The sequence below is a fragment of the Bufo gargarizans genome, chromosome 9 (genome assembly GCF_014858855.1).
Source record: "Bufo gargarizans isolate SCDJY-AF-19 chromosome 9, ASM1485885v1, whole genome shotgun sequence".
Lineage (NCBI taxonomy): Eukaryota > Metazoa > Chordata > Amphibia > Anura > Bufonidae > Bufo > Bufo gargarizans.
In genome coordinates, this window is record NC_058088.1 from 20,199,472 (window position 1) to 20,222,156 (window position 22,685).

At 45.6% G+C, this 22,685-nt stretch overlaps 1 protein-coding gene across 2 annotated transcripts; it reads left to right on the top strand.

Moving 5' to 3' along the window:
- Positions 1–96: 96 nt before the first annotated feature.
- On the top strand, positions 97–20,687 carry LOC122946765 (zinc finger protein 28-like). 2 transcript variants are annotated; one of them, XM_044306565.1, is made up of 12 exons: positions 168–187; positions 3,300–3,442; positions 4,846–4,896; positions 5,279–5,411; positions 9,039–9,137; positions 9,637–9,705; positions 10,346–10,444; positions 10,520–10,618; positions 11,361–11,483; positions 15,042–15,146; positions 16,703–16,792; positions 18,636–20,687. In XM_044306565.1, exons 3-12 carry the CDS (start codon positions 4,894–4,896, stop codon positions 20,633–20,635), a joined length of 2,820 nt encoding a protein of 939 aa, XP_044162500.1. In that variant the 5' UTR covers positions 168–187; positions 3,300–3,442; positions 4,846–4,893; the 3' UTR covers positions 20,636–20,687. The 2 variants fall into 2 exon arrangements, with proteins under 2 accessions (XP_044162499.1, XP_044162500.1); XM_044306564.1 differs by lacking the exon at positions 3,300–3,442 and having other exon boundaries at positions 97–187.
- The last annotated feature ends 1,998 nt before the right edge of the window (positions 20,688–22,685 follow it).

Consider the following 22,685-nt stretch of genomic DNA (forward strand, 5'->3'; position numbering starts at 1 on the left):
CCGCTCCCTCTACCTTTACTGGGCCTTCTGGGAACTGTAGTCCAGACGGCGCTCATAAGCGATGGAGCCTGTAGGGAACTCAACTACGTTTCCCAAACATCTTAGCGGCAACGCTGTCGTCACACGTCAGTGAGCCAACCGGGAGGCCCCGGAGTCACGTGACGTTCTGACTGGTGGCAGCAGAAAGGTACGGCCTGATTTCTGGTATTATTGTGTATTTATGTGCGCGCCGCTTACAGTGTAGCCGGCCACGTCATGTGACACCTGCGCGAATGGCGGCTCCTGCGTGCTGCACGCCTGCTAACCTCCCCAGTGTCGCCGACTGCGTGAGACACAGCAGAGCCGAGAGTGTGCAGCTGTCATGCTGGGGCTTGTAGTTCTTCTGCTTACATCACACAAATATTGCTTGATTTTGAATGCATGCAGTGACTAAATCTTGCCTCATCTCCATTTCATGCTGCTTCTCTTCAAGGGAGACCGCTGTATGATGGGAGTTGTAGTACTCCAAAAGCTGCAGACACCCCCCCCCCCCTCGGCCCTCCTTTTCAGCTCATCTGTTTTATGGTTCCAGTGCATTAAAAGGAAGACTGAAATTATTTAGTAAATAGTCTCGAATCAAATGATTCTACTTTTAAGTGTATGCAGCTCCAGCGCAGAGCTATGGGGGGAGTTATCCCACCCTGCCCTCCACAATTCTGGCTTTTAATGGGATTGTCCAAGATCTTAATATTGATGGCCTGTCATCATCGTGTGCTTGGTGGGGGTCCGGCTCCTGTCACCAGAAACGTGCCATCCAGGAGCTGGCGTAGACCTGACCCATAATTTACACCATTGTCTGGCGTAAGTTACAGTAAGGGTCCATTCACGCATCCGTTGTTTCTTTCCTGATCTGTTCAGTTTTTTGCGGAACAGATCTGGACCAGTTATGTACCCATTCATTTTCAATGGGTCCTGAAAAAAATCGGACAGCTCAATGTCAGATTTTTTTTTCAGGACCCATTGAAAATGAATGGGTACAGATCTGGTTCAGATCTGTTCCGCAAAAAACGGAACAGATCAGGAAAGAAACAACGGACGTGTGAATGGACCCTAAAGGCTACTTTCACACTCGCGTTGTAGGCGGATCCGTTCAGATAATACAACCGTCTGCATCCGTTCAGAACGGATCCGTTTGTATTATCTTTAACATAGCCAAAACGGATCCGTCTTGAACACCATTGAAAGTCAATTAGTGCTAAACTGATCCGTTTTGGACCGCATGTGAGAGCCCTGAACGGATCTCACAAACGAAAAGCCAAAACGCCAGTGTGAAAGTAGCCAAATCCGGTGGGCTGTTCTAAGCCCCGTCCGTCCTACTAGACTCTGCCCCTTTTCTTGCCACTTCAGAAAAGTTACGAGAATCTTAAAAAGTCACAGATTATGGAGCAAATATGGTGCGCACCATCATTTGCGTTTTTTTTTTTTTTTTTACACCACAGTAGTGACATAAAAGCATTAGTAAACGTCCCGCATCATTTTTGGAACTCACTCGCTTAAAGGGGTTTCCTGGGAAATGTTAATGATGACCTAATTTCTCAAACTGCCCCTCACAGGTAATATACTAACCCCACTCCCTGGCGCCGCTCCTGGTCCCCGCATCGGCGCTGCTTCTCCCTGTAAACAGATGAAAACATCCGGTGACGGGGATGAACCTCCCTAGCATCGCGGGTGACAGCTGATCATCGGGGCTTGGCTCTCTTTCACGCATTGGATTCCATGCACGGGATCCGCTCGTGTGAAAGAGCCCTTAACCTTCTCAGCCAGATCATCACTCCGACCAGAGAGGGTCCCCCTGTAGTGACTCAATTGCATCTTCGCACATCACACTCATCAATGCAGTGCTCTTCTGTCGCCAACTTTTTCTAGGTCTACTTAAGAGAACGACAGAGCCTTAAGACTTTGAGTTTGTTTTTTATTACTCATACATATAGTTGAACGGCAGTGTGTGAATGTTTTCGGCTCACAGGCCTTCATCAGACACTGTGCCGCAGTTGGGATGTAGGGGTCAAAAGTTCTGATGTAAGGATGCAACACCTAAATATCAGGGCACTATTCACTGAATAGTGCCTTGATAGGTGTTGCATCCTTACATAGGAACTTTTGACCCCTACATCCCAACGGCGGCACAGTGTCTGATGAAGGCCTGTGAGCCGAAAACATTCACACACTGCCGTTCAACTATATGTACCAAGAAAACTGAGTAATAAAAGACAAACTCAAAGAAACAGAATTTTACTGTGATTTATATTTACTAATGTAAGAAAGGGGTGGGAAACCTATACACGGCACACCCGACGGGAAGCGACAAAGTTCGTCTTCAAGAGCCTTAAGACTGTCATCCCAATTCTACCAATCTACTATTACACTAAAGCCGCATTTAGACTGCTTAATTGACAGGCAGATTATCGGGAACATTCCTACGAACATTCATTCCCGATGATCTGCCCATGTAAAGGTTCCACCGGTCACCCAATGAAAATGTCCGTTCATCAGGTGGAATGATCTTTTGAGCGGACGCCTCAATCATCGCTTCTGGGCAGCAGACTGATGTCTAAACAGCGATCTGCTGCCCAAAACCAATCTGTATGAGGCAGTAGCCATCCCCATACTGTGGAGGTGATCGCTGCAGGAAAATGCAACACTTTATCTCTACTGATGAGCAGGCAGCTGTCGGGAAGAAGCGCTTCCTTCCTGCTCATCTCCGCAGATAACTTCTTTTCCACACAGCAGTAGTAAACTGACAATAGGTTACCCATCTATATAGGGGTTTTATCGCTCTGCTGACTGCTACAGAAGGACAATTTGTAGAGAACATTTTGTAATTAATTTTCAGTTGTAAAGCAGTGTCGAAATAAAATAGAAAAACTGCTACATTTTAGTAGTAAAAAAAAAGACGTATTGGCAACACCTGTCTTTAATTTACATCTCATTTATTATCCCTTAATAAGAGCTCATGCACACAAACGTATTTTCTTTCCGTGTCCGTTCCGTTTTTTTTTTGCGAAAAATGGGTCCACAAAAAAAAGGAAGTTACCCCATGTGCATTCCATTTCCGTATGTCCGTATTTCCGTTCCGCAAAAAACATGTCCTATTACTGTCCGCATTACGGACAAGGATAGTACTGTTCTATGAAGCGCCAGCTGTTCCGTTCTGCAAAATATGGAATGCACACAGATGTACATATTTTTAGCGGACTGCAAAATACATACGGTTGTGTGCATGAGCCCTAAATCGGGTTTTTCTTTTTTTGTTTCTCTAGTGGTCATTTTCTTATAAGACAGCTTTATAGTCACAGGTCTAATTAGTATGTACATGAAAATGTTGGCGCAAGTGAGCTGAAATTAGGCACAAGTCTCAATGAAAATAGGCAAAACGTGGCGCAACTCACCACTGAAAACAGAGGTAAAAAAGTACTACAGTTTTTACGACTAAATCAAGGGCAAAATAAGGTGCACCTACATAAATAGATTGGAAACGTTTGAAAACGTCAGAATTAGCCTTAAAACTCAAAATAGGCGCAAATGCCTCCAAAACGGGCACAAAATCAGTTGGTAAAAAATAAGACTGTCATAAACGGGTGCAGACACTTTAGTAGATGTGCCCCATTGAACTTTAAAGGTATGGCTTGTTCGCCCGCGAACACATGCGGGCTGCCATCTTTTCTCACAAGTCCGGCGAGGCACAGGTAAGCCCTTACCTGTTTCTGTGCTCGAACCGGTCTGAAAACAAGTGCGGTCACCGGGAGCAGGCAGTTCCGAGAACAGCCCGATGAAGGCCCCTGGTGACTGTTCTGGGAACTGCCTTCTCCCGCTGACCGCATTTGTTTCAGACCGGCTCGTGCACAGGTAAGGGCTTACCTGTGCCTCGCTGGACTTATGAGAAAAGATGGCAGCCCGCATGTGTTCGTGGGCAAACGATGCAAACTGGCCATCACTGATCCCTTTCTGAAGGAAGTGCCCCTTTAAATCCAGGGCAAAAATGGTTGCAAAAGATCACATTTAAAGGGGTCCTCTGGGAATATATAAATATGGCAGGGGTTCTCTATTCTTTGGACAAGTGATGAACTAAAGTCAGGACAGGTCTTCAGTATCAGAATGGTGCGGGGTCTGACACCTGCCGCCCCCAACAGTCGGCTGTGACATGAAACAAAACAGTGGACAGAGTCAGAAGCAGAAGACTCCCTCCGGGTGGACGGAGCATTTTGGTTTTGGCTCCGTGCCGGCGGATGATGAAAACAGCTGATTGTGTTGGGTATGGGATGTCAGACCCCCACCGATCTGATATTGATGACCTATCCAGAGGATTTTATAAGGCAAAAAAAACATGCCCACACTTTATATTTCAAGGTCAGACTCAGAATTTTTTCATGAAGCTCACGGCGAGAGGAAGGGAACAGATACCTTATTCCTTATAGACCTACCCCTTACTTACAGTATATAGATATACTTATAGACCTACCTCTTACTTACAGTATATAGATACACTTATAGACCTACCCCTTACTTACAGTATATAGATATACTTATAGACCTACCCCTTACTTACAGTATATAGATACACTTATAGACCTACCCCTTACTTACAGTATATAGATACACTTGTAGACCTACCCCTTACTTACAGTATATAGATATACTTATAGACCTACCCCTTACCTACAGTATATAGATACACTTATAGACCTACCCCTTACTTACAGTGTATAGATACACTTATAGACCTACCCCTTACTTACAGTATATAGATACACTTATAGACCCATCCTCCTAGTAGTAGTCTCACAATAGTCATCTTCTGTTTTGCAGAGAACCGTAGCATTGGCGTTTACGGCACAGCAGGGCCTGTGCTGAGTGATGGTGAGTAGTTCAGTCTGTTCTGTCCGTGCCTCCTATTCCCCGGTATTTGGCTCGATGGAGCACTGGTATTAGCAGGCCTGGACCAGTCTTACCTGTGTCTCTAGCCATAGAGTCATGTAACAGCTGAATCACATTCGGGTCTTTTTCCCCCCAAAAAAAACTGGTTGAAAAACAAACATTAATTCGACTCAATCTGGAAATTGTAACAAATAAGTTAGGGTATGTGGATGTCTGTATTCTGAGCCTTCATTGTCTTACAGACGGCTCAGTAATAGGAAATTCTCACACTGGCAAAGTCTTCCTCATCTCTATGTAGGAAAAACATGTTATTACAGGTGAGGAATGAGGATACATTATTCAGAGCCGTCTTCTCTGTCCGCAGGATGTAGGCATTAATGATTTTCAGGATATTGCGGTCTATTTTTCTGAAGAGGAATGGTGTTACCTGGGAGAGGAGCAGAAGAGACTTTACAGAGAAGTGATGATGGAGAATTACAAGGATCTGTGTTCCCTAGGTAAGGAAACCGTATGTCCAGTATCAAGAAGAACCAGACCAGAGGGGGACATGAAATAATAATAGAAGCATCACTTACCTGTTGCTTTGGTGCCCCCTCCTCTGGTCACTGTTTACTACGCTGCATCGGTGACACCACGTGGACAAACCTAAGACCACAAGTTCCAGGGATCCCACGACCCCGATTTCACCACATTCACATAGAGAATGGATGGAGAGGTAGTCACGTATGGGTGCTGCTGTCTCCATTCACCTATAGAAGTGTCACAGAAAAAGTCAGGATATACAGTGAGTGCAGAATTATTAGGCAAGTTGTATTTTTGAGGATTAATTTTATTATTGAACAACAACCATGTTCTCAATGAACCCAAAAAACTCATTAATATCAAAGCTGAATATTTTTGGAAGTAGTTTTTAGTTTGTTTTTAGTTTTAGCTATTTTAGGGGGATATCTGTGTGTGCAGGTGACTATTACTGTGCATAATTATTAGGCAACTTAACAAAAAACAAATATATACCCATTTCAATTATTTATTTTTACCAGTGAAACCAATATAACATCTCAACATTCACAAATATACATTTCTGACATTCAAAAACAAAACAAAAACAAATCAGTGACCAATATAGCCACCTTTCTTTGCAAGGACACTCAAAAGCCTGCCATCCATGGATTCTGTCAGTGTTTTGATCTGTTCACCATCAACATTGCGTGCAGCAGCAACCACAGCCTCCCAGACACTGTTCAGAGAGGTGGACTGTTTTCCCTCCTTGTAAATCTCACATTTGATGATGGACCACAGGTTCTCAATGGGGTTCAGATCAGGTGAACAAGGAGGCCATGTCATTAGATTTTCTTCTTTTATACCCTTTCTTGCCAGCCACGCTGTGGAGTACTTGGACGCGTGTGATGGAGCATTGTCCTGCATGAAAATCATGTTTTTCTTGAAGGATGCAGACTTCTTCCTGTACCACTGATTGAAGAAGGTGTCTTCCAGAAACTGGCAGTAGGACTGGGAGTTGAGCTTGACTCCATCCTCAACCCGGAAAGGCCCCACAAGATCATCTTTGATGATACCAGCCCAAACCAGTACTCCACCTCCACCTTGCTGGCGTCTGAGTCGGACTGGAGCTCTCTGCCCTTTACCAATCCAGCCACGGGCCCATCCATCTGGCCCATCAAGACTCACTCTCATTTCATCAGTCCATAAAACCTTAGAAAAATCAGTCTTGAGATATTTCTTGGCCCAGTCTTGACGTTTGAGCTTGTGTGTCTTGTTCAGTGGTGGTCGTCTTTCAGCCTTTCTTACCTTGGCCATGTCTCTGAGTATTGCACACCTTGTGCTTTTGGGCACTCCAGTGATGTTGCAGCTCTGAAATATGGCCAAACTGGTGGCAAGTGGCATCTTGGCAGCTGCACGCTTGACTTTTCTCAGTTCATGGGCAGTTATTTTGCGCCTTGGTTTTTCCACACGCTTCTTGCGACCCTGTTGACTATTTTGAATGAAACGCTTGATTGTTCGATGATCACGCTTCAGAAGCTTTGCAATTTTAAGAGTGCTGCATCTCTCTGCAAGATATCTCACTATTTTTGACTTTTCTGAGCCTGTCAAGTCCTTCTTTTGACCCATTTTGCCAAAGGAAAGGAAGTTGCCTAATAATTATGCACACCTGATATAGGGTGTTGATGTCATTAGACCACACCCCTTCTCATTACAGAGATGCACATCACCTAATATGCTTAATTGGTAGTAGGCTTTCGAGCCTATACAGCTTGGAGTAAGACAACATGCATAAAGAGGATGATATGGTCAAAATACTCATTTGCCTAATAATTCTGCACTCCCTGTACTCTGGTTTCTCATCAGAACTACATAACATGATAACGTGGTCTTTAGAGGCAGGAAATGCTCAACCCCATATGCAGTTGTGCATCTATACCCGGGGGAGAAAATCCTGCACGTGTGGTCCGTTGCTAATGGCGATCCCCAGCAAAAAATGCTTACAATGGAGGATGCTACAAGGATAGGTGCACTACTGTGGTGGATGCAATCAACAAAATCTAACTAAACCCTCACTCTGATGTTAAAATGAGACTTTAGCCAATACATACCGGAGCCCGCGCACCCCGTCAAGGTATCTCAAGTGGCACAGGACCTAACGCTAACCTACCTGTGCCGTATGGGTAGTACCAGGGGCCAGTGGACGAATTTCAGAAGTGTAAGGTCCGACTCACAGCAAACAGCTGCCTCCAGTGTGAAACCACACACGCAATGGGAGGGTGGAGGAGGCTGTGAGTTCCACCCTTGGCTGACTAATCTGACGCAGGCCTCATAGGAGCACCTAAATGTTGCCTATGGATGAAAATCAAGGCACATTCAAATTTGGAGTTTATACACCTCCAAGCATACATTTAAAAACTACATAACAAGATAACGTGGTCTTAAGAGGCAGGAAATGCTCAACCCCATATGCGTTAGGTCCCGTGCCACTTGAGAGACCTTGACGGGGTGCGCGGGCTCCGGTATGTCCTTAATACAAGGATATATTGGCTAAAGTCTAATTTTAACATCAGAATGAGGGTTTAGTCAGAATTTGTTGATTGCACCCACCACAGTAATGCACCTATCCTTGTAAATGTTTTCTCATCAGAACGTGTAAATCTTTCACCTTTTACTAAAATCAGGATATACGTTTAAGACTATGACTCCACAATAAGACAAAACTTCACTATTACAATGGCTCTTGCACAACTTTAAAGGGCTATTCCCATCTATGACAATGGGGGCATATCGCTAGGATATGCCCCCATTGTCTGATAGGTGCGGGTCCCACCTCTGAGGCCCACACCTATCTCGTAAACGCAGCTGAAAATGAAGCCAGCAAAGTGGTGGCGGGTCCAGCCACCACCAAGCGTTCCTATTTGCCCGCCAGCGCTCGGCTATTTTTGGTGGCCCCATAGAAATGAATGGACGGCAGCCGTGCATGCCTGCTGCGTTTACAAGATAGGTGCGGGTCAGAGAGGGGACCCACACCTATCAGACAATGGGGGCATATCCTAGCGATATGCCTCCATTGTCTCAGATGTTGTTGGCATCTGTGTTGGTACCATGTTCATATGTGCCCACATTGCTGAGAAAAATAAGATTTTAATATATGCAAATGAGCCTCTCAGAGCACCAGGGGCGTTGCCGTTACACCTAGAGGCTCTGCTCTCTCTGCAACTGCTGTGCCCTCTGCACTTCAATTGACAGGGTTGGGCAGGTATCATGACATTTTCACTGCTTGGCACTGTCAATCAAAGTGCAGAGGGCGCAGCAGTTGCAGAGAGAGCTGAGCCTCTGGGAGTAACGGTAACGCCTCCGTTGCTCCTAGAGGTTCATTTGCATATATTACAAAAATCATTTTTCTCAGCAATGCGGGCACATATGAACATGGGACCAACACAGATGTCTTCAGCTGCCAAGTGCACATGTAACAGGTCAGCCGGTGTTATAGGTACAAAACTGCTGACAGGCGCCCTTTAATGTTTGCCTATAACACAAAAAATAAGCTATTGGTTTGGAGACCTTGTTTGATAGAATATGTGAACGTGTGCCCTTACTCATCTAAATCTTCATGATTTTAGATAGTTTTTACTTGAAGCCAGAATTAATATCCAAGATTGAACGAGGAAAGGAGCCTTGTGTGAAGGATCGGGGACTGTATGATGGAGAGATTCCCATAGGTAAGTCTACAGAACGTTTTTGAGGGCCATTTGTGAAAAGTTTTGATTTTCAAGGGTTTGATCCACAAAAACTATTTATCACCTATCCACAGGATAGGTAATAAATGTCAGATTGCAGAGGGTGCAATGCATGGGACTCCCAGCGATCCCGAGAATAAACTGTAGTGTGGTCTGTCCGTCCCATGGAAGTGAGTGGAGCTGTGGACCAACATGTGCACTACCGATCTCTTCAAGGAGAGGACTCGGGGACCTTTTCAGAACGGTGGGGGGTCAGATTCACTACCATGCATAGATTTGAATTTCTGCCAGAAGATGCCTCTTAAGAAACTTGGTGCATGTTGCGCCAACAGACTTTAGAATAAGACTGCGCCAGTCTTAGTGTGTCTTCCCCATTAACTTTTTATGGTCTATCTCTCTTAGGCACCATAAAAGTCCACCGTCGTGTTTGGTATGAAATATTTTTGCTGTGAATTATTGATATCATTCTTTATATCTCCAGCTTACTTCATTATAAAGCCTGACATTCTAGCTCAGCTTCCAGAAGTATTGAATGATGATGACGAATCAGGTTAGTATCTGTAAAATGCTCTATATCATTTACTTTCGGCTATTTTCACATCAGGTTTTTTTTCCATCAGAGGATCTCAAAACCTGAATGAAACGGATCAGTTTTGTCCCCATTTATTGTGAGTGGGGACAAAACTGATCAGTATTGGGGATAAGCAAATTTCTGTTTTCAAGTTCGGCGTACAAGGTTCGGGTTATCTAAGAATTCTGTAATGGATTCCGCTACCGCAGACTATAAGTTTTGGTCCGTGGTAGCGGAATCCAGAAATAGATATCCCGACCCTTGTACTCCGAACTTGAAAACAGAAATATGCTCAACACTAATCAGTATGAATCAGTTCAGTTCAATTGCGTTTTGTGTCCAGTTTGCAAAATGCAACAAACGCAATATAAGTCAGTTGTGCCTGATCCGTTTTTTTTATTTTGGTTTACTGAAAAAAACAGATCCGGCGCCTATTGACACAGGGGGGTCATTTACTAAGACCAGCTTTTTTGTCCATCTTAGTTTCCCCCCTACTCTGTCGTAAGATTTGGCTTATGTACGACAAGGTGTGCGCCTCGTCATAAATTAGGCGCATCTACAGCAGTCTGTGCACCTGGCGTAAAAACTACTAGCGGTGTATTTCTCTTGTGTATTACAGACTGCATCTACCTGGAAATCGATTCTGACTCTGAGATAGAAGAGGAAAAGGAATCTTACACTAGCGATCCCGGAGAGATAGAAGATGACAGCCTCTCGGGTTAGCGATACGACAGTCTATTATTTGTGCATTTTGCAGCTTACTACTACTAATTTTTTATGTGTTTGTATACAGACTGTGTCTATATGAGCCCTGAAGTGTTGTCATTGCCTGGACCATGTGCAAAGCCAAGTGTGAAGGACACTGCCCTGTCCGAGGATGAGAATGCTTCAGGTAAGAATAAAACCAGGTCCGAGTGGAGGAACCACTACCTGCTCTATATACCGGGTAGTGGCTGTTATGAATAGTACGGCAGCGTAAAGGGAGGGTAACTTTTCATAAAATGTCGGAGTCTAAATGGCCAACTTCAACTCTAAAAATTTTATAATGAGATCCAGCTCCTACTTGGCAAATAGGCGAGGATTTGGTCGGACATAAACAGCTGCATACAATGGTTTTTGTCCAGCCAAATCCAGGTATATTTTCCGGGTAGATGCAGAGTCCCATTATAGTTAATGGGTCCAGCTGGCATTGCAGTAAGATCTGGCTATGCCGGATCCAGAGAGCTTCAGCAGGCCGGACACCTGAAACTAGCCTACGTCCGTTTTCCTTTACACCAGTTGTCATAAATCGCCCCCAAGCTGCCCTTAATGGATGATTTTTTCATCTGAATGGCCGCCATACAATCCTGTGTATATGCCTGGCATAAGCTGTGTTAAAGGAGGAGAACCTGAGGTAATCATCTGATGGCTCCAGCAGCCACATTTTCGAAAAGGGTTGTCTCTGGTAATTACATTTAAACACGTTGCTCATTTCTGATGAACCAGTAGACTCGGGTAGACGGAGTTTCTTCCCATTAGCTGTGAGTTGATCTGATGACGTCTGCCTGCTTTATATGAACAGATCATCACATAATCGCCTATCGTACAATGTACTGCAGTGTAATGATCTGAGAGATGTCGTGTGGTTTCTACAGACTGTGTATATGTGGACTCTGAGGATGAGACATCAGCAGAACAAGTACAAGCAAGAAGAGAGGCAGATCTGGAGGAGGAGGATGATAATGAGGAGGAGGATGGTGATGAAGACAGCTTGTCTGGTTAGTATAGAAGTGTCTCGATGACTATAATCACTGACGTACAGTGTGTTGGTATGAACATTTGCTAGGACAAGAGTCCATATTTGTTGGCAGAGCCCACACTCCCTTGTAGGACACGGAATGTGCAGGGAAACCTGACAAGTTGATCTTTCCTCTCTGCATTGTTTTTCTGGATTTAGATGACCCCAGGTCTCATCTGCTTCTGCTCCATACAATTAAAGGTTATCCACGAAATGTACTTGTAACGGACCGTTTCAGCAGACAAGGGGTTAAAATCCGTTTAGGCGATATGCCCCTTTCTGAGAGACAGGCACAGCTACTGCAGAACACCAACCTCCCGAACTGGATACAAAATAGCACTCCAAACTGGAACCTCACGAATAGCTGCCAGCAGATGAACAGGAAAAGCGTACAGTCAGCTTACACTCCTGGCAATCAGTCTCCAACAGCATACAGGGAATCCCCCCAATAACGAGACAAGGCTCCGTCTTGAGGGTCAAGCAGTGGTCTGATGTGCTGGCACACCCAGCCTGGTTTTTATTACAGTTTTGCAAATACAGAACAGATACAACACATCCCCACAATGCATCATGGTTTCCTCCTCTCTGTCCCAGAGACAACCGAAGGCAATCCAATTATCTCTCAGGACAAAGGGAGATCAACAATACACATGTGGAGACAACAGGACCGACATCACCATTTAAACACACAATGGCACACCCCCACAGCAAACACAGACATTTAACATATCCCCAGATAGCTCAAGTCTGAGTGCATATCATTAGGTGAATGGCACTCAGAATACACGAATACAACAATATTAGCTATCTGGGTACCCTCACATAACATACAATTTAACCAAACGCATAATAACATAATAACATAAAATACAATACACATCTCCCCCCCCCCCCCCCCAGGGAAGACTAACCAGATACCTGACCTGACCTCACGCCGGTCGGTACCTGAGTTAGTCTGGCAGCCCACCCACAACCCAATACTGGACCTGTTGAATTTTGGGGCCTGGCTCTGTTCTGTAGGTCCCCAGCTGTTGAGTGGGCATCTGCTACTCCTTGCTTTGTGGTTCTCCAGCTTGGAGCTGTAGGTACTTGGTGGGCAGAGGCCGACTGTGCTCTGCCCAGATGCCAGCTCTTCCGCTGGGGTGAGGGGGGTACAAGCCAGTCCTGTAACAAGGGGGTTGGTGGAGCAGAGGCTAGCGGCTCTCTGCCCTGATGCCAGCTCTTCCGCTGGGAAGGGATCAGTGGGTATTGCAGGCTCATCCCCTGCCCCCAGAACTCGGTTGGGAAGTAGCTGGGAAGGGGAGGGCTCGCTTACCTCCTCCTCCTGGTATCCCTGCGGAGATGGCTGGAGATCTGGTTGTTTGAGGGGGAGACTGACTGTCTCCTCTTTGGCTAAACAGCCCTGTTGCTGGGGGACAGGACCGACTGTCCCTACCCCCTGTGCTGTGAGTGCAGAGACCACGGTCCCATCTGCACAGTTGTGGGGCTTACTGTCTCCCCCTGGTGCGTTAAGCTGCCGCTGGGGAATGGAGACTAGGCTCCCAGTTCCCAACAAATCCTGCTGCTGCTGGGGGACAGGACCGACTGTCTCTGCCCCCTGTAACTCCGCCTGCCGCTGGGGAATGGAGACTCGGCTCCCAATTCCCTGTACATCACACGGCCGCTGGGGAATGGAGACTAGGCTCCCAATTCCCAAAAAATCATGCTGCTGCTGGGGGGCAGGAACAACTACCTCTGCCCCCTGTAACTCAGCCTGCCGCTGGGGAGGGAGGCCGCTGCTCTCCCCTCCCTGCACTTCACACTGCCGCTGGGGAATGGAGACTGGGCTCCCACTGTCCCGCAACTGTAACTTCCGATGGAGGTCCACCCAACGTGGCAGCTGACCGTCACCTTCTGCCCGGTATAGTAGGGTCTTGAACACTAGACTCCTCACGAACTTCACGTATTTCTCAGCTGGATTGGGTCTGAAGAAGTTCAGCCGCAACCACATCATACGGTCAAATTCCTCCACAGAGTATCTGTACTCCACTGCTGGTTCCATCCTGGTGCTTTTAGGGTCGCTGTACTGAGACATGTGTTGCCCTTAAATTGTAGAATCCACAGAAATGGTGTCTCCTGTAGCTGTCCTTCTGGCTGTAGGAACGATCCCGCTGCTTGCCACCAATGTAACGGACCGTTTCAGCAGACAAGGGGTTAAAATCCGTTTAGGCGATATGCCCCTTTCTGAGAGACAGGCACAGCTACTGCAGAACACCAACCTCCCGAACTGGATACAAAATAGCACTCCAAACTGGAACCTCACGAATAGCTGCCAGCAGACGAACAGGAAAAGTGTACAGTCAGCTTACACTCCTGGCAATCAGTCTCCAACAGCATACAGGGAATCCCCCCAATAACGAGACAAGGCTCCGTCTTGAGGGTCAAGCAGTGGTCTGATGTGCTGGCACACCCAGCCTGGTTTTTATTACAGTTTTGCAAATACAGAACAGATACAACATATCCCCACAATGCATCATGGTTTCCTCCTCTCTGTCCCAGAGACAACCGAAGGCAATCCAATTATCTCTCAGGACAAAGGGAGATCAACAATACACATGTGGAGACAACAGGACCGACATCACCATTTAAACACACAATGGCACACCCCCACAGCAAACACAGACATTTAACATATCCCCAGATAGCTCAAGTCTGAGTGCATATCATTAGGTGAATGGCACTCAGAATACACGAATACAACAATATTAGCTATCTGGGTGCCCTCACATAACATACAATTTAACCGAACGCATAATAACATAAAATACAATTCTACAGACAGATTTAAGCTGTGCGGCCGGTCTGTCTTCTCCTTTAAAGTTACTATGGGCCATAATCCTGAGGCAAGAGGCTTTTAAACAGCCCTCTCCAAAACCCAGTGGCGAGGTTGGTTTCGCCACTGTACTATCCACAGGATAGGACAGTATATGGGATAAGGGATGAATGAGGGCCCTGTGTTCTCCCATTACCATGGAGCTGCAGTGGTGGATGTTGCTTGTTGCTGCTGCTCCATTCAAGTCTGTAGGACTTCAGGTGGTAGCTGAGTGACGTGCTCAGCTGTCTCTGACAGGGGGCCTCTGTTCTCATGATTGGCATGCACCCAGCAGTTGAACCCCTGCCAGTCAGACACTTACCCCCTATCCAATCATATCATATGAGATAGGTGTTTTTTTTAACCACTTTAACTCATTTTTTTTTAATCGGGTAATCGTATTGCAAGATATTTAAACCAACATTTATGTAAAAGAGTTTTCTGAGGGCTTAATGACGTCTTCGTGTTATGGCCTGCAGTCGATCGGCACCTTCCGTAACACTCATTCATTTTAGTGGAGTCAGCATGTGCAACGGGACTTCAGGCCAGGGCATCATAAGATACTTTGGTGGCAAAAGCTCTAGCTTGCTTTCGACATAGGACATAGAGAGTTGTGTGACTATTTTTATTGACTTTTACAGCCTCAGCTCTTGTTATACACTCTTTTTTTTTTTTCTTTTTTCATAGACTGTGCCTATGTGGAGACGAGAACAACTCCTACGACTCACTGGCAAAAACCAACATGTTTGAAATATGAAGATCAGTATGATGAAGACCAAGAAATAGATGTGGGTCAGTGTCCACGCTAAATTATGTTTTTACGTAGCACTTACATTTCTGTCCCTTTGCTTGGGTTGACAAGTGTTCAGTAACTCCTATATGCCTCAAGATGGCAGCGAATCCTTTACAACTGTACATCAGAGCGGTTATAACGGAAGTTCATATAGACCTCGCCCTTCATATCCATCAGCCAGTATAAAACTTGTGACAGGCGACCTATTAGAGAATTGTAAACCTGTCTGTAAAATGCCTGCTCACTATGTTAAAATGTGCTCCACCCAAAATAAGTAACATTCCACTTATTTCTGTGGCAGATTTTTTGTTTTTCCACCTTGGAACAGTTAGGGTACTTTCACATTAGCGGCAGCGGAGTCCGGCAGGCTGTTCTGGATGGTGAACAGCCTGTCTGATCCGTCCTGCCGCTAGTTCACGTGTCCCCCGGACTGCCGCTCTGTTCCCATTGACTATAATGGGGGCGGGAGCGGAGTTCCGGCGGCAGCATGGCAGCGCACGGCGAGAGGCAGCTGGACTAAAAGTACTGCATGTCATAGTTTTAGTCCGGCTGCCCTGCCCCCATTATAGTCAATGGGGACAGAGCGGTAGTCCAGGGGGCACACGTGAACTAGCGGCAGCTCGGATCCGACAGGCTGTTCATCCGCTGGAACAGCCTGCCGGACTCCCCTGCCGCTAGTGTGAAACTAGCCTTATGCATGCAAATCGAGTTGCTGAAACCCCATTCGCATGCATGATGTGGATTTCATGTGGATTTAGGCACTGTATCCACTACTTAAATAGTGCCTCTCAGAAGGATCAACGATATTAAGCCAGACATACTGCCCAATGGTAGGGTTGATTCTGCCGATCGAATGATACCTCTCCTGTTAGAAATTAGCCGTTTATTATTTATGCTAATTAGGACTTTATTGCATCCAGGGGCGGGCCCTAGTTCCTTGAAGCACCTCAGCTCCTTTACTTTCCACCATTAGCCTATCCCTCCCCTTGACTAGTAGGACCAGACATCCTCCCTCTTGTATTGTCTGGCTCTGTAATCCCACGTATGTGACGTTGTATCTTCAGTCAGCACATGCACAGTGAGCATCTCAACATCAGGAAAAGCCAACAGAGATGTACTGCACATGTGCCGACTGAAGATGCAATGGCGCTTGTGCGGGATTACAGGAGTAGGCAAGAGGAAAGAGAGGATGCCTGGCCATGTCGGTCGAGGAGCGGAGCGTGGCTAAGGGTGGAACGTGGAGATGCTGAGGTGCTCCAAGGGTCCAGGGCCCTGCATTGAAGAACTCCGTAACAAGACGGGTATCATTTCGGTCACCAGGATCAACCCTACCAGGCAGTGTGCTTGGTTTAATGGGTTTGCTTTTTTAAGGGGCTACGAATAAATAATAGGCCAGAAAGTTTGGACACGTCTAGTTGCTGTGAAACCTGTTTTCATTGAGAATGTTTGATTTGAAGCATCCCTGTGTGCAAATTATTGTCTGTTCTAGTCTCCTTTAGTGTGCACGTGTTAGATAGAGAATGGATGTTTCTTATGCTTTTCTTCCATTTTGCAGCTGATGAACGGACTACACCACACAGTGATTCGCCTAAGTCTTCTCACTGTCAGCCCAAGGAGTCCAAGGCACAAAATGGTATTGATCATGGTAAGGGAGGAAAGTGAACCATCATACAGACAGCCATCACAAAACTGCTCTCTGCTATAATTGTGAACCATTTCTGAAAAGGAGATTTTTTATTTTTTATTTGGACAGCATAGCCGCTATTCTGTAATAAAAAATACAACACCCGAATTCACACAAGCGCAGCAGGCTACGGTTGACAGGACTTTTTTTTTTCCGTTCTGCATAACGGAAACCAGATGGATCCGTTATGATTCCCATAGATTAATCAAAAATCTAACGGATCAAAAACATAATGCCTCTTAAAGGCTTCCATTTTGACTTCCATCTTATGGATTCCGTTATTTTCTGTTATGACGGAAAACAAAAATGGAATCCATAATGGTGATGTGAACCCGCCCTAAATAACATAATCCCTTCTCACAGCCTCCTTCAACATACAGTCCATGTAAATAACATCACCCTGCCCAAGCCCCCTCCAACATACAGTCCATGTAAATAACATCACCCTGCTCAAGCCCCCTCCAACATTCAGTCCCATGTAAATAAGATCACTCTCTCCCACAGCTGCCATCAACATACAGTCCCATGTAAATAACGTTACTCCCTCCCCCAGCCCCCTCCAACATACAGTCCCATGTAAATAACATTACTCCCTCCCCCAGCCCCCTCCAACATACAGTTCTATGTAAATAACATCACTCTTTTCAGCCCTAACATACAGTCCCAGTTAAACAACCACAACTCCCAGCATTGCTCTGCCTCTCCCTTTACTTACCTTTCCTCATGTACAGACATCACCACAGCTTCTTCCCCCAGGACTTCTTCTCCTCTTCTCTGCCGTCCTCTCCTGCTCTGGACACATGATGGTGCCATCATCACAGGGCCTTCTCAACCACTGCCTGTTTTACTGGTCACATGACACGTGTCATCACAGGTCCTTCAGCTCTTCCAGTGCAGTAGATTCAATTGTATTGCTGTCCTGAGGATGGCAATTCAGTTCTATCTATCTGGCAGTCAGGACATTTGAGGCCTGGGGCAAAACATCAGGGGCCCAGGCCCCGAATGTTTTAACCTAGCAACGCCCCTGATGAGGAGACAGAAGTGCTCACAATATCGCACTTTCTCCCCTCACAGCGGGGGACATAATCAAGACGGGCCTATAAGCTTTCTATTGAGTCTATCTCGCATCCTCTCCTGCAGCAAGGAGAGCGATCCTTGTTCTAGGGATCGCTGAGGGTTTCAGCATTCAGATCCTCACCAAACAAAACCTTTTGATATGTCTTTATGACATTTCAAAAGTAGTATGATAACTCAGTGACCCTTTAAAGGATGGACACATCTGCCATATTTTGCTCCTAACCATACCAGCATTACAGTGGAACATGTGTGATGTAAAGCCTTACAGATCATATTATATAGTAGGGGCTTGCAGAAGCCTGTGATGCGGTATTATGCCTCTGTATAATTCAGAGGTTGTATGGACCCATAATATACTCGTGTCCATCAGTGATGAGTGGCGGGGGCGATATTCGAATTTGTGATATTTCAAAAATATTTGGGCGAAGATCCGTCATATATTCGAGTATTCGTGATCTCCAGTCACGAGGCCATAGTCTGAAATCCAGTACTTGTAGCATCATTCAGACTGCTACTGTGTCCCTCCATCATGTTCTTACTCTTCGTGATTCAGATTAACTCTTGTATAAAATCACAACCTTTCCAGGAATTTGATCGATATAGAGCTGACCATAATTAGACAGAGGATTAAGAAAATATATTTAAAAAAAAATAATGAGAAAAGTACAAAGGATGCTGGAGTGCAGTTTTACATTGACATGTCTTGCCTTGTTCCTTTCCTTTCTAGATCGTATTAAAGAAGATGCTGTTAGCCCTGTAAACCATCCTACCATCAAAAGTCAGAATTCACCTAAAAATAACTTGTTAAATGTGTGGTATGTGAAAAGAGTCGAAAGCAACTTGGCATCATACAAAGACGTTATAGTTCCAGGATCTCCTTGTACTGAAGAACGTAAAGAAGAGGACAGCGCCGAAGAAGAACCTGAAGATGAGCAAATTACAGACTTGGAGCTCTTGTGCCCCTTGTGTCCTCAAATATTTACTAGTGTCTCCAAGTTCTTTGAACATCAGAAAGTCCATGAGCCGAAAACTCCGGTCTGCCCTGAATGTGGTGCACGCTTCAGTGATAAAATTGCATTAGAGCGACATCTTTTACTTCACATAGAAGACAAGATCCAGGTGTGCCAGGAGTGCCGCCAGTGTTTTACCACCCGGTCAGCGCTGGAAACCCATATGAAAACTCACAATGGGGATACGCAGTGGCCGTGCCCCGATTGTGGTAAATTCCTTTATTCAAAGTCAGGACTTGATAGACATCTGCTACTACATGTAAGAGACAAGCCCGTCCAGTGTCCTCAATGTGGCAAGTGTTTTATCAAGCAGGAAAACTTCGAGATGCACCTGCGGCTCCACGCGGGAGAAGAGTTCTACTCCTGTACCGAGTGTGAAAAATTGTTCAGTTCAAAGTCCGCCTGCGAGAGACATATAAGAGCTCATACATCGGAGAGACCCCATGGCTGCCCCCAGTGCGGGAAACGTTTTCTGTACAACGGCTGCCTGATTAAGCACATGAGGGTGCACACAGGAGAAAAACCTTATGTCTGTCCTGATTGTGGTAAAGGTTTTGCTCAAAGTTCCAGCCTTAATTGTCACAGACGACTCCATGAAGACGAGAAACCTTACGTCTGTCCAGAATGCGAAAAATGCTTTGTCAAAAAATTCCATTTTGACACACATTTGAAAATTCATGCAAAGGATAAACTGCTGGCTGAACTAGCCCAACTGAAGTGTAAAAATTCCAAAAGTAAGGACCCCATCATGGATGTATCAAGTGGTGGACAACCTGATATTGATAAGCCATCTGATGACAAATCGGTTACCGAAAGGCCTCTTCTAGATGCATCTCTGAGAAATGGACAATATGGAGATGCCCCACTTAACGACAGGCCTGTATTAGATGTCTCCTATGGAGATGGTCCATTTTACAATGGTCTTGCTATAGATCACCCTCTTAATGATCAGAAATTTGTAGATATTCCGTTGATTGAGGGGCATGTTAGAGATGATGGGCTCCTTGGAGGTGTTCCATTTAAGAAAAGGCCAACTAGCGGTTTCCCATTTAACGGGAGACCCATTATCGATGCTTCATTCAATGGTAAAGCTGTCGAGGATGTGCCATTTAAGACAGATGTTTCACCGAACAACTGGCCCGTTGAAGACCTCTCATTTTTTGAGGATCCGTTTATAGATATTTCATCTAGCGATCAGTCTATACGAGATTTATCCTTTCTATCGAATCCTTCAAGCAATGCCTATTATAATGAGGATCTGATAGGCATGTCACATAGCATTGATCCTCATGACAGTCCATCATTTACAACGAGGCCTGGGTTACATGTCTCATATTTCAGCAACCCTGTAAACTCTAAAGCTGAGGAGAAGCAGCATGTTTGCCCAGAGTGCGGGAAAAGTTTCCCCTATCATGGATGCTTGGTGAAACATCTTAGGACTCACACAGGAGAGAAGCCGTACGCTTGCACTGAATGTGGAAAATGTTTTGCTCAAACATCCACCCTGAATTGTCACAAAAGGACTCATACAGGAGAGAGGCCTTACATTTGTCCCCAGTGCGGTAAAGGCTTCACAAGTCAGTCGCACGTTGTCCGGCATCAGGTAGTTCACAACGTAAACCGATCGTTTTTATGCAACGGTTGCGGCAAAGAGTTTTCACAGAGGTCCTACCTTTTAAAGCATCAGAAGAGGATGACTTGTTCACAGATGCTATGATTGTACTTTTTATAAATATGTGAATGTGTATATATAATGTTTTTTATACTTTTCAAAGAATACTAAACTATATTTTCTTTTGCTCTTGTGTTTTTTGTTTTGTTTTGTTTTTTAACTAATGGGGTCATTAATCAAACTGGTGTAAAGTAGAACTGGCTTAGTTGCCCATAGCAACCAATCAGATTCCACTTTTCATTTTTCAGAGTTCTTTTGGAAAAAAAAAAGTGGAATCTGTTTGGTTGCCAGTTCTACTTTACACCAGTCTTGATAAATCTCCCCCTAATTTGACATTTGCTACATTTTGTAACATAAAAGACGTGCTATGGATTTGGAAATTACCATATTTTCCACCTCATCCACTACGACGGCCACAATTAGATTGACCCTTGACCTCTGTAGGGGCAGGAACACACAGAGTTTAAATTCCCCCCACCCCTCCATCCCCTCAGTGTTAACAGGGGTTAACACGTGGAGAGAGTCCTCCTTGTGGAGGGAAGAAAGGAAAGAAGATCCCATTCTATTACCGGATCTCCGGCTGTCCTCCCTCGGCAGGGGCTTAGGCTAGGCAGCAGGAGCATCGAGGACCCTCATTCCGGCTTATGCTGGGGCCTACGGTCCTTCTCATTCAGCAGACCTCCTTCCTCTGGGGGGAAGCAGTCAGCTGTGCCGGAATCACCGAGAGGTACGCGCGCGAATGCAACGTCCTCTTGTTCTAACAGGTGACCGGCGGGGGGAGTAGGTGTGGCGCATGAAGCGCTGAGGATGGAGGACAGTGCGGCGCATGAACGAGGCGCAGTCTGATGACGTAAGACGCCGGAATTTGAAAAGCTCGCGGGACTTCTCTCAGCACTTGCCTGCAGTTCACCCGCGATGTCTGAGACACCTACTCCCTGTCAGGAGGTCCCGTCCCCTCTGCAAGCGCCAGTACTGTGAGTCCCCTGCGGGGGTTTTGAATGCTAGTCTCCACTTTTCTATTTGACAAGCGTTCTAGCTCTAGTAGCTAACTGGTTTTATACTTGGCTGTTCCTTTGTTTCCAGGGCACAAAGGATTCCAGATCAAAGTTAAAGGACTTCTGTCACCCCACTAAAGTCATATTTTTTTTTTTGGGCTAGTTACATTCCTTATAGTGCGATATATGAGAATATAATGGTGTTACTTTCATTCGGCCGTTTCTTATAAAAACGAAGTTTTATAATATGCAAATCAGGTCTCTACCAGCAAGTAGGGCGTCTACTTGCTGGTAGCCGCCGCAAAAAACCGCCGCTCGTCGTGTTGATTGACAGGGCCAGCCGCGATCTCCTCCTCCGGCCGGCCCTGTCAGCATTTTAAAAATCGCGCGCCTCTGTTCATTCGGCGCAGGCGCTCTGAGATGAGGAGGCTCGTCTCCTCAGAACTCCCTCAGTGCGCCTGTGCCGATGACGTCTTCTCTTTCGGGGATGTCATCGGCACAGGCGCACTGAGGGAGTTCTGAGGAGACGAGCCTCCTCATCTCAGAGCGCCTGCGCCGAATGAACAGAGGCGCACGATTTTTAAAATGCTGACAGGGCCGGCCGGAGGAGGAGATCGCGGCTGGCCCTGTCAATCAACACGAAGAGGGGGCGTTTTTTTGCGGCGGCTACCAGCAAGTAGACGCCCTACTTGCTGGTAGAGACCTGATTTGCATATTATAAAACTTTGTTTTTATAAGAAACGGCCGAATGAAAGTAAGTAACACCATTATATTCTCATATATCGCACTATAAGGAATGTAACTAGCCAAAAAAAAAAAAAATGACTTTAGTGGGGTGACAGAAGCCCTTTAAAGATACTAAAATGTAATGCCTGCTCTAAGAAGCTCCCTGAAAATTATAAGAAAAGACTTTGCAAGTCTTGTCTTTCTGAGATCTGGAAGGAGGAACAACCAAATATTTTCTCTGAGATGAAATCCTTTATTCAGGATGAGATAAAGTCCTCCTTAGCCTCTATATCCGCTCCCAATGCTCCCCTTCATCCGCCAAAAAAGCAGAAGCTTTCTGTCCAGTCCTCCTCCGACGCGGAGGAGATTTCTGT